Source organism: Lagenorhynchus albirostris, chromosome 2 (genome assembly GCF_949774975.1).
Source record: "Lagenorhynchus albirostris chromosome 2, mLagAlb1.1, whole genome shotgun sequence".
In the NCBI taxonomy this organism is placed as follows: Eukaryota; Metazoa; Chordata; class Mammalia; order Artiodactyla; family Delphinidae; genus Lagenorhynchus; species Lagenorhynchus albirostris.
Genome location: NC_083096.1, coordinates 83,358,729 through 83,370,793, shown reverse-complemented (window position 1 = coordinate 83,370,793; position 12,065 = coordinate 83,358,729). Strand labels below are relative to the sequence as shown.

The window sequence follows — 12,065 nt, the reverse complement described above, 5'->3', positions numbered from 1 at the left end:
CTTAATTGGCATTATTATTAATTTTGTGCATGTCTTCTGTTATTTTCCCTTGCATCTGCTTTTAATATCTTTATTAGATTTTTGTTTAAGTCGTAAGAGCAATACATGTGAATTGCAGAAAATGAAACCTGCTCTGGTCTCCCAACCCAACCTCTCAGAGGTATACAAATGGAATATAGTCTTAAAAGTTAATAGTCTGTTAAAAGAAGTCAAAAGAAGATGAGATATATCTATACACACACGCACACGCACACACACACACACGCACACGCACACACACAATGGAATACTACTCAGCCATGAAAAAGAATGAAATTTTGCCATCTGCAGCATCATAGATGGACTTGGAGGGCATTATGCTAAGTGAAATAAGTCAGAGAAAGGCAAACACTGTCTGATCTCACTTATATGGAATATAAGAAATATAACAAACAAGAAGCAGGAAGAAGAGGGAAGAGGAGGCGGGGGAGGGGGATGGAGAGGAGAAGCCTCCTGGGTGGCGTGGCGCACCTGCTTCTCCAGGCGCTGCCCAGCCCCCTGTCAGCCAGGGCTGAACCCCCGCAGGATAAGGAAACCTGCGTGGGTCCCAACAATCAAAGCTACATCTGTGACACAGGACGCTGCTCTGGACGGTCTCAGTGCTGCAGCTACTGCTATGAATTCTGGTGGTTATGGCTCGTGTAGACCATCATCATCCTCCTGAGCTGCTGCTGCGTGTGCCACCACCGCCGAGCCAAGCAATGCCGTCAGGCCCAGCAGCGGCAACATGAAATCCACCTGATCGCCTACCGGGAAGCCCACAATTACTCAGCGCTGCCATTTTATTTCAGGTTTTTGCCAAACTATTTGCTACCTCCTTATGAGGAAGTGGTGAACCGACCTCCGACTCCTGCCCCACCATACAGTGCCTTCCAGCTCCAGCAGCAGCTGCCTGCACAGTGTGGCCCTACGGGCGGCAGCCCCCGGGGCGCCGACCCCACCAGGGGCTCCCGGGGGCTCAGAGCAGCCCCTCGCCCGGGCCCAGGAGAAACAGCACGCTACCCCCGAGCATCACTGACCCTGAGCCCTCCAACATGCCAGCAGACCCAGCAGCCGCCAAAGCCCCTGGGATGGAGCCCAGCGGCTCTGTGGCCGGCCTGGGGGAGGTGGACCCTGGGGCCTTCCTGGACAAGGATTCCGAATGTAAGGAGGAGCTGCTGAAAGAGTACAGCTCCGAGCAGGGTGGCGCCCTCCCTGACAGCAAAGACAAGACGCCCGGCAGACGTCGCCGCTTCACAGGTGACTCGGGCATCGAGGTGTGTGTGTAACCGGGGCCACCATGATGACGACCTCAAGGAGTTCAGGGCGCTCATCGACGATGCTCTGGACGGGCCCCTGGACTTCTGCGACAGCTGCCACGTGCGGCCCCCTGGCGACGAGGAGGAAGGGCTCCGCCAGCCCTCCGAGGAGCAGGCCCGGGAGCCCGGGCACCCTCACCTGCCGCAGCTGCCTGCCTGCCTGCTGCTGAACACCATCAACGAGCAGGACTCCCCAAACTCCCGGAGCAGCAGCTCCCCAAGCTAGAGCAGGCCCTGCCTGCGCCCGAGAACTTGGCGACACAACCAGGGTAGGGGAGAACCATGAGAGGAGCATTAAGTGACTGTGTTCCTTTTATTTTTTTCCTCTGCTCCTGTGTTTTCCTGCATCTCCAGGTACAATTTGGGGTGTGGGTGCCTCGCCCCCCATAGATACAGTGTCACGGAGGGCCGAGAAGTTGTCCTGTGACTCATTCCTCATACCCCACCCTGTCCCCCTTTACCTCTTTTCAAGTCACGTGTCACTACCTGCTTGGGTCAGAGAGATGTGCATTTCAGAAGCCCCCAAGGAGGGTATGAGACTGTGCCCTGAGGTGACTCTTGGTGATGGAGTGGATTCATGTTCTGGTGTGAGTTGATGAGAACCTCGCCGCATCTCAGTCTGAGAGAGGTGGCAGGTCTCAGCCCCGGGTGAAGCCCCAGTGGTCCGGGGATTGTCGCCCCTCGCTGCCAGTGTCTCCACAGCGGGAATTGGGCTCCTCCTGTGGGAGGATGAGAGCTGACCGGCAGTTGCGTGGCGGGTTGGTAAAGGACTTTTGCTCTCAAATTCCAGGTGATGAGATCAAAATGGCACGATGCATCCTGGAGGGGCCCCTTCCCAGCAGGTCCTGGCTGGCCGCAGACTGGTTCAAGTGTGGAAGATTACACCTGCCTTCTCTTTGTTTTTTTTCTTTTTAAAAAACAACAACAACAAAAGCGAGCTGAAAATAAGAACTTGACCAGTGGGCAGGCAAGAATTCTGTTTTAGAAAAGGAAAATTTGTGGCTTTTTCCCAACTTGGCCTTCAAAGAGTCCTGACTACAGTTGAGCCAGAAGGAGATGTTTTGTGTGCAGGCTTGGCTGGGGGCTATCTCTGGAACTTCTGCGGGTGAGCAGAAGGCCCTGCACTGTGGCAGTGGATAGAGGTGCAGCTTACCGCATCTCTGCCCTTTGATCTGTGTCCACAGGTGACCAGTACCCTCCCCCATCCCAAGAACACATCTGCCGGCCTTCATGTCTCACTGTTCTCTACGAACAAATGAGGAAGCTGTGGGTCTTGAGAAAGGGCGGTTCCGCAGCCTGACTCTCACACAGTATTTTCTCTTGATTCTGAGTAAGTTGTTTTGTTTATTTGTTTGTTTTTTCAAACTGACCATTTGGAAAAAATGCCTTGGTTATCTGTGGTTTTCGTGTCCTTTCCCTGCTCCGCCCCGCCTTGAGTGGGGTAACTAATTTTGTAGCCTATGTAAAGTGTCTAAGTGGCCCAGGTAGGAGGGTGAAGGCAGCCATCCTGAAGGACCACAGGATCCTTATTATTGTAGTTTGGCTTCAAAAACCAGTTGAGCTATGACAGGAATAATCTGAATGGAGAAAGCAAACTGCTGAAACTAACATTCCCTGTCCAGCCCTGTTCATATGAAGAGTTTCGTTCTTCTCCCACTCTTGAACGATGACATTCAGACTAGGCATTGATGTTATGATAAGAAAGGAAGGTATATATATGTATATATATGAATACACACGTATATATGTGTATGTGTGTATATATGTGTATACACACACACACACACACACACACACACACACACAAAATAGACAAATCCAAGGCTGTGAGGTGAACGAGTGTCTGAGTTTGGAGTCCACAAAACCAAAATCCATGTTGAACAAAGTGCAGTCCGTATACAGTGACTTTTTGGATAACCTGTGTGTGTCTGTTGCGTGTGAGCCCGCAGCCCTGTTTTCCTGTGACTACACTTTGAACGGCAGCCTCTCTGCTCACGTTACCCACGCGTTTGGAGCAGGCGCAGCCCTCTGAAGGTAATTTCTTTTACGCATTTACTGTTTGCTGAGCAAATGTCTGTGCACTTGGGTGTACTCAGCAGCGCTGTCGGCGGCAGTCCCCACGTTTGCCAGAGATCCTGTGCTCCAAGTAGAGGTTTTACTTTACCCATCACTGCAATTCGCACATTGATCCGTGGACACTCGGAGGCCTGTGTTCTGCTCCCTGTAAACAGAAACGTACTCTGAGCCTATCTGCCTCCCTCAGCTGCTCCTGGCCCTCGGCCTCAGTCCCCGGGGGTGTCCACAACAGCTCGGGACAGAAGGCCAAGGTGGAGCCTCAGACAGAAGCTGGACTGGATCTTTAGTGTCCAGCTCGGACTGGCTGTGGCCCAGACGTCAGCCCTGCCCAGAATTGCCAGGAGGGTTTGGCGGCCACCATAGTGCCGTAGGGCTTACCTCCCTCTGCTGAGGTCCAGCGCGTGGCTGTATGTGGCGAGAGTGGGCAGGAGTGTACCAGCAGCCCTCAGATGCCTTTCCTGCCACTTTTTTTTGTTTGTTTGTATCCCAAATAAGTCACTGAAGTGTCTCAAAGGAGATCAAGTTTTACCAAAATGAACCCTGCTTGAGTTAACTGGTTGAAGGGATGGATTCTGGCCCTCTCAGGATTCCTTCTCGTCAGAGTGGGGAACTGGTCCACGTGTTTACTGCTGGGTTTACTGCAGCATCCAATGCGAAAGGCACGAGAAGAAGAAAACGCAGCCGTTGGAGCTGGGCTCGAGTCCAGTGTCACAGTCTGGTCCCTGCTACATGAGGCTGCCCTGCGTGATGAAAGACGGAAGTAGGGAGCTGAAGGACTCGGGAGGGGGCCGGGGAGATTTGAGGGAGTCTGGTGTTCCAGGTGAATGAGAAGAAAGGGGTTGGTCGAGGGTTTGGTGCTACAGTCGGAAGATTTGCAAATGCTAACACATTCCCCTGTGAGGCACATCACCCTTTGTCAAGTTATTGCGAATATGTGTATTTTAAGCAATAAGATTCAGCTGGTCAGACTTTTCTGGGCAGTCTCGGTGATGCATTTCCTGTGCTGTGATTGTTCCGAAGACAGGGTGGCTCTAACCACTGTGAGAAGCCCAAATAAAATCGATCCCCGAAAAAAAGAAAACAGAAGCAGACTCACAGATATAGAGAACAAACTAGGAGTTACCAGTGGAAAGAGGGAAGGGGGGAGGGGCAATATAGGGGTAGGGGAGTAAGAGGTACAACCTATTAGGTATAAAATAAGCTACAAGGATATATTGTACAACACGGGGAATATAGCCAATATTTTATAATTACTATAAATAGAGTATAACCTTTAAAAACTGTGAATCACTATATTGTACACCTGTAATTTGTATAATATTATTATACATCAACTATACTTCAATTAAAAATAGTTTGTTGTTAAAAACATTTTTCAGGGCTTCCCTGGTGGCACAGTGGTTGAGAGTCTGCCTGCCGATGCAGGGGACACGTGTTTGTGGCCTGGTCCGGGAAGATCCCACATGCCGCGGAGCGGCTGGGCCCGTGAGCCATGGCCGCTGAGCCTGCGCGTCCGGTGCCTGTGCTCCACAACGGGAGAGGCCACAACAGTGAGAGGCCCGCGTACCGCAAAAAAAAAAAAACAAAAAACATTTTTCAAAAGACTATAATTATATATGCAATTCTATTACTTAACATTCTACAAACATTAACATTATACATTAATATTTCTTTGATCTCCTTGAGTTAATAACAATTAATGTCAATTTTGCTTAGGTTTTAGTTTAAGTTTCATACAAACCTTTAAAGGAAAAAGGCTTTCAAGACCATTATGAAAGAGGAAGATGGTGGCTAATAAGCGCATGAAGAGGAGCTCAACATCAATAGTCATTAGGAAATGCACGTTAAAACCAAGCTGAGATATCACTTCACAGCTGCTACAATGACTATAATAAAAAAAGACAGACAATAACAAGTGTTGGTAAGGATGTGGAGAACCTGGAACCTTTATATGTTGCTCTTGGGAATGTAAAATGGTACAGTCACTTTGGAAAACATCTGGTAACTCCTTAAAAATTGACACATAAACTTACCACCTGACCAGCAATTCCTCTTAAGGTATCTATCCAAGAGAAATGAAAAAGAACAAAAGTCTATATAAAGACTTGTTAATGTTCATAACAACATGATTCCTAATAAACCCCAAGGGAAAAAATCCAAGTATAATGGAATACCATTCAGCAATAAAATGATTGAAACACTGATATACACTACAACACGGATGAACCTCAAAACATTATGTTAAATGAAAAGGAACAGAGGCAATGGACTACATATTGTATACTCCATTTATAAGATATGTCCCAAAAGGCATACTTATAAATACAGAAGGCAGATCGGTGGTGGCCTTGGTGCTGGGGGTGTTAGTGGGAACTGACTACATACAGATTTGAGGGAAGTTTTGGGGGGTGATGGAAATGTTCTAAAACTAGATTGTGGTGATGGTTGCACAACTTTATAAATTTACTAAAAAGTATTGAATCGTACACTTACCAGAAAAGAAAAGTGGATGAAGGAGGGCCTGATTTGAACCATTTTGGGGATAATATTTTAAGACCAGTGACATTTGGAACGTAATATAAAATATGGTACAACAAAAGAATTTGTAAAATCTCTTCAATTTTCCAATTATAACCAGATTTGTCTTTACTATATTCTCATCCTGACTGTGCCTTTATCAAAGTTTAAAATGGTCATATATTTGAAAGGCACAAAATAAAATGAAATCGAATTACCATTACATATTGTTAAATAAAAAGAATGAAAACAGCAGAAAAGGTGGACCTTGTGTTTGGCTTTTGTGTTAGTATGCTGCTACCTAGTGATCATTTATAAAATGGCAGGACTTGGTTTTTTTTTTTTTTGTCTTGGATTTGTTGAGCCACGTCTGTATAACAAATATCTGAATGCTTGGCTATGTGTAGGTTAAATATCTAAATGAATCACTGAATAATTTATGCTTCCTAAAAATACTGTAGTGGCAAGAACTGGATTGGGAGTCCCCCCAAAATGGCTTCCAGTCCCTGATCTGTCCAGTGTCAGCTTTCTGACTTTGAGCCAGGAATAGATTCATCTTCTGGTTCCAAAGTTCAAGGAGAGGCTCTGTAAGGAAGTGGCTAATAGCATGGCCTCCGGGCAAGCTCCTTAACTAAACTTTGGTGTCCTATTTTTTAAAATGGGGATAGAAGAATACCCACTTCCAGGGTACCTGTGAGAACTACATGTAAGAATGCGTGTAAAAGCACTTATCTCAAAATATACCTCAGAAGTTAGGCTACAGTGATGTTTCCCTATAGTAATAATGTGGCTCAAAAAATCCTTTATCTACTGTTTAAAATTAGTTACCACTCCCCACCCCAAAGCAATTAACAAAAACCCAGAAGGATATAAATTCGAAATATACTTAGATTATCAGCTAATTGGAAAAACATATTTGGACAATTTCAGTTTTTAAAATAATGAGTAAAGGTAAAGGCTGCATAGAAGTTGGAATTTTACAAATAACTTGAAATTTGGACTTGCTGATTATTTTAAAACAATCCAGACAGTGACAGGGATGTCAAGGGGTGACTTCTAGCTGGTACTCTCACCACCAGTATCTTATGGATGCCTGTCACCTTTAATATATGCCAGCCAGCACAATTCTGACCAGATAAAATACAACTGTTTCATTTCCGCAAGAATTAAAATGAGCGTTTGCTCCACTCTGGATTTTATTCCACAAGTCAGTGAACCATGCTGCTTAAGGATGAATACCATCTAAAACTAAAGGGTTTCTACTATTTACTCCTTCATCCATTAATTTCCTTAGGATGTCAGAACATCTAGGTGATTGATCTTAGGTTTTATTTTCCATGCAGATGTTTTGGCATTGCTTATACAGTGTATCTTTGTCTTTAACAGCTTTATTGAAGGATAATTTAGACACCATAGAATTCACCTATTTAAAGTGTACAGTGCCCTGAGTCTTGGGAAATGTATAGTTGTGCAGCCATTACTACGATCCAGTTTTTGAACAGTTCCATCACATACTTTACGTTTGACCAGCCCCATACAGAAAGAATTTACTGGCTCATTAACCTGTGGATTTAAACTATCTAGCTCTAGGACCTAGCCTAGCCGTTCATTCTGAATCAATCAAGTTTTAAAGAAAAACAAACTCAAAGTCTCAACTTTACTCAAAATAGGGGTCCATAAAGCACATCGTGTCCAAAGGGCTCTCCAAGAGTCTACAGGCTAATTACGGATATAAATTAAAAATAAGTTAATATATACACACTAATGTATGTATTTTGAAAAGTGTATATTGTATAATTCACTATAGTTTATGGCCACCTTTCACAAAAAAATTTGTTTGTATTTTCACTCTTATAAATATGATTAAGTGGGACAAACTGTCCAGAGCTTAAACATTTTGTTCTAGCATATCCCAAATTTATGGGAGAAATATTTCCCCTTTCTGTGATTTGGCTGTGCACACTTTCATGGGGTTGGACCTGATACTGGCTTGAATACTTGCAGAGGAAGAGCTTCTTCCTCAATGGGATATTTAAGAGGCCCCAATTTTGTCTTATTTGTTTCAAAAAGACATTATTCAATAAATAATTAAATTATCATGCCCCTTTTCCTGCAAATCCAGTATTCATGGTCCTCTTCTCTTAATACAGCATTAAAAATGTGCATAAAAAACTCTCAATGCAAGAATTACAATCTGGGAATAATGAAAATGCCTCTATTTATTTATTTGTTTTTTGCTCCTTTCCTGTCTCTACGTTTATCTATAGGTGTTTCAGAAGGGATAGTTATGTATAAACTAACTCCACTTTGCTTCCAGACACATCTTTATCTAGTCCTACAGAGTTTACTGCTAACTCCACTCATCTTGACATTTAAATACTATTTTACATTGTTATTTAAGTGTTCAGTATGTGCTAGTCTGTCTCCTCCAAATACTGAGCAAGCTCTTTGTGGTTAGAATAGTCATCTTAGGGCTTTCCTGGTGGCGCAGTGGTTGAGAGTCCGCCTGCCAATGCAGAGGACGCGGGTTCGTGCCCCGGTCCGGGAGGATCCCATGTGCCGTGGAGCAGCTGGGCCTGTGAGCCATGGCCGCTGAGCCTGTGCGTCCGGAGCCTGTGCTCCGCAACGGGAGAGGCCACAACAGTGAGAGGCCCGAGTACCGCAAAAAAAAAAAAAAAAGAAAAAAGAAAAAAGTCATCTTAAACTTTGTGTATGAATAAATGAATTGTATATTTCTCAAGCACGTGGTCCACATTGGGCACAAAAATGCTAATAAGGGCTCATTTAATCAATAAATGATAACTTGGGGCTTCCCTGGTGGCGCAGTGGTTAAGAATCCGCCTGCCAGTGCAGGTGACATGGGTTCGATCCCTGGTCCGAGAACATTCCACATGCCACGGAGCAACTAAGCCCGTGCGCCACAACTACTGAGCCTGCGCTTCTAGAGCCCGTGCTCCGCAACAAGAGAAGCCGGCTCACCACAACGAAGAGTAGCCCCCGCTCGCCGAAACTAGAGAAAGCCCGCGTGCAGCAACGAAGACCCAACGCAGCCATAAATAAATAAATAAAATCTATTAAAAAAATAAATAAATGATACCTCAGGTTTGTCTCCCCTCCTCTGGAACCCCTAGGACATTTACATTTATCATTTAGCCCAGATTTCCTAGAATTTGCAATTTCCTGTCCTACGGTCTCCATAAGTACAGTTGCACACACCATATGTCTGGACATATGGTCCTCAGTAGTTGTAAGACGAAGCCATCTTTCTTGCAGTAAGTCTCTGATTTCTATTTCTCCCTTTTTGTTGACTAAGAGATCTGATTACGATTTCAAATAGTCCCCTTTCTTTTAACTTCACCCTCTATTTTTAATATTACAAAAAGCATACTAGTAGAAAAAGTCTGGCAATACAAAGTGTGCAAAATAAAACTCCCTTTCACCAAAGACAATCTATTTCTCCTGTTGTTTCCACTTTGAAACATTTCTAACTCAGGTCTCCTACACCGAGCGCCTAGAGAACATTGAGTACACAGAGGAGGCAGCTGCGCTGTCCCCTGGGCACCCGTCGGCAGACGGCCCACTCGCTAATTCTCTGACCTCGGGTGAGTCACTCAAACGTCTATGAGTGTCGGGTGTCCTTAAAACGCTGCGCATGTCACCAGGTTGTCCAGAGAGATATGTATGGGTTAGCGCTTTGTGTTGTGTAGCCCTAGTCTTTATGCCTGCTTTACGATAGATTTGCCAGTTCACCCTGCAGCTTTAAAGGACGCCCCATCAGCCCTCACTCGCGCCCCGCCCCTCGCCCCTAAATTGCAAATCCAGTGCCTCCTCCTGCAGTGGCCGCTTCTCAGGGACTCCTCCCCTCCCCAGTGACCCCTCGCGGAGGCAGAGCGCCCACTAGCGCCAGGCCCCGGCTCGCAGATGACCGCGAAGCTCCAGGCGCTCTTGGCCTCCGGGAGAAGGCAGCTTTCTTTGCAGAGGAGTTTGTAACGTCTGCTTCCTCTAGGGCCGCCTCTAGATCTTAAATGAATATACGCTAGAGTCGTCCTGCTCACTGTCCCGTTCTTTCGTCTTCCAAGACCTGCAAAACAAAGCTTCCCTCGGCCCGGAAGCCCTGCCAGCCCCCAAGCCTCCCTCTAGCACCAGCCACGCCCCACCAACCAGACCAGGTTCCCCACTCCGCCCCCTCGCCTCAGTTTTGATTTCGGCGCGCCGCGAGCATAGGTTGGAGGTGAGCACACTCCCCGTCTGATTGATTGATTGTAGCTAGGGTGGGTGGGGCTAAGGCCGCGGCGGTGAATTATGGGGGTTAAGACTACAGGAGGTGGGTGACAATTGGTTCCTGAATGAGGAGGGCGGAGTAAAAGGCGGAAGCAGGCGTTGGGAGTGGGGGTGATTTCGGGGAAGAGGAAAGAAGTAGTGGGATGGAAGTGGTTGGGTGTCCACAGCACGGTAGGAGGTCAGGGTGGTAGGGTCCTTCGGGGTCTGTCAGCCTAGCGTGGCGTAATCATTGTCGACCTTCTCTCCTCAGGGACCTTATGTTTTCTGAAGACCGGCGTCCGAGATGGCCCGAATAAAGGAAAGAGCTTCTACGTGTGCCCGGCGGACACATGCAGCTTCGTGGGGGCCACCGAGTAGGTCTCGAGCTGGGCACGGTTCCCTGCGACTGCGCGTGGCCTCCCAGGAGGAGTCTCCGGCTCCCCGCTTCCCACAAGGACTAGGAGAGCTGGGACCCCTGGTCTGCGGAGCCAGGGCCCTTTATGTAGTTGGTAATCCCAGGAAAGCGTGGCATGTTAGGGACACGCTCCGCCACTGCTTCCTGTGTGACCCAAGGCTGGTTACTTTCCCTCTCTGGGCCGCCAATTCCCTCACTTATAACATGGAGGATTGGCTACGTCTGGATCCTTCTGGTCCTTTTCAGTTCTGGGTTTCTGTTCACCAGTCAGGCCTTGACCCTCCCTTCTCCTGCTTGAACATTACCCCCTTCCCATTTAAGTGAGGCATACAGGCATAGCAGAAATTAACTGGTGCCAGCTTTGCACTAGTTTTAGGCCGAACTGGTTTTTATTTATTTATTTTAAAAATTTTATTTATTTATTTATTTTTGTTTGCATTGGGTCCTCGTTGCTGCACGCTGGCTTTCTCTAGTTGGGGAGAACGGGGGCTACTCTTCGTTGCGGTGCGCAGGCTTCTCATTGCGGTGGCTTCTCTTGTTGTGGAGCACAGGCTCTAGGCACGCGGGCTTCAGTAGTTGTGGTGCATAGGCTCCGTAGCTGTGGCGCATAGGCTCAGTTGTTGTGGCTCGTGGGCTCTAGAGCACAGGCTCAGTACTTGGGGTGCATGGGCTTAGTTGCTCCGCAGGATGTGGGATCTTGGCGGACTAGGGCTCGAACCGGTGTCCCCTGCATTGGCAGGCAGATTCTTAACCACTGCGCCACCAGGGAGGCCCTCCAACTGGTTTTTAAATGTTTGAAGTTAGAACACTCTGGTAGTCAGATTAACAGCCCCCTTTAAAAATAGTATTCTCTGCATTTAAGTGGTGAGATTGATATTCCAAAGAAACAAATTACTTTAGGGCTTAAAGCTGAAAGAAACATCAGAAATCCTGAAATAAACATCAGAAATCTGATTCAGCAGTCTAATTTTTTACGAAGGTGAAAGCTGAGACCCAGAAATATTAAGCATCTTCTTTGAAGTGAGGAAAGTTAATACTGTTCTCATAAAGTGTTGTTAATGTTTTCACAGTACCAAGTGTCCACAGTTTCTATGTGAAATTTTAAACTGTCACATCATTATGCATTTTTCCTGCTTTCTACTTAACTTGGTTTAGAAAAGGTATTTTTCTACATATGTAAGGCACATAATGGATATCAATACTAGAAAATAAAGTATTTTTTCAACACATACATTAACTTCTCATGTTTCCCCCAAATGATTTAGATGATTTGTGTTTTTGTTATGCTTTGAAACTAAGTTGAAGATTTTTACCCTTTTTCAGATTTAGAAAATAAATTTTTAGAGAAAATATTTTCTTAGCCTTCTAATAAGTTTTTACATTTGAAAGAAATTACTGGGATCCAATTTAATTAAATACAAAGTGACTCTGTTTAAATCAGTGTTAAATCTTTAGAAGGG

General features: G+C 46.0%; 1 protein-coding gene and 1 pseudogene across 10 annotated transcripts in view; both read left to right on the top strand.

The window, feature by feature from the left end:
- Positions 1–474: 474 nt before the first annotated feature.
- Positions 475–1,563, top strand: LOC132516004 (WW domain binding protein 1-like; annotated as a pseudogene).
- Positions 1,564–10,327: 8,764 nt separating this feature from the next.
- TTF2 (transcription termination factor 2) overlaps positions 10,328–12,065 on the top strand; it is a 56,697-nt gene continuing 54,959 nt past the window's right edge. For all 10 annotated transcript variants that reach the window (XR_009538801.1, XR_009538799.1, XR_009538800.1 and 7 more), the window contains exons 1-2: positions 10,328–10,382; positions 10,462–10,564. Coding sequence is in view for 3 of the 10 variants with exons in the window: in XM_060139230.1 (XP_059995213.1) it covers positions 10,355–10,382; positions 10,462–10,564 (131 nt within the window). In the remaining 7 variants the exon portion in view is untranslated. The remainder of the gene's footprint in view (positions 10,383–10,461; positions 10,565–12,065) is intronic.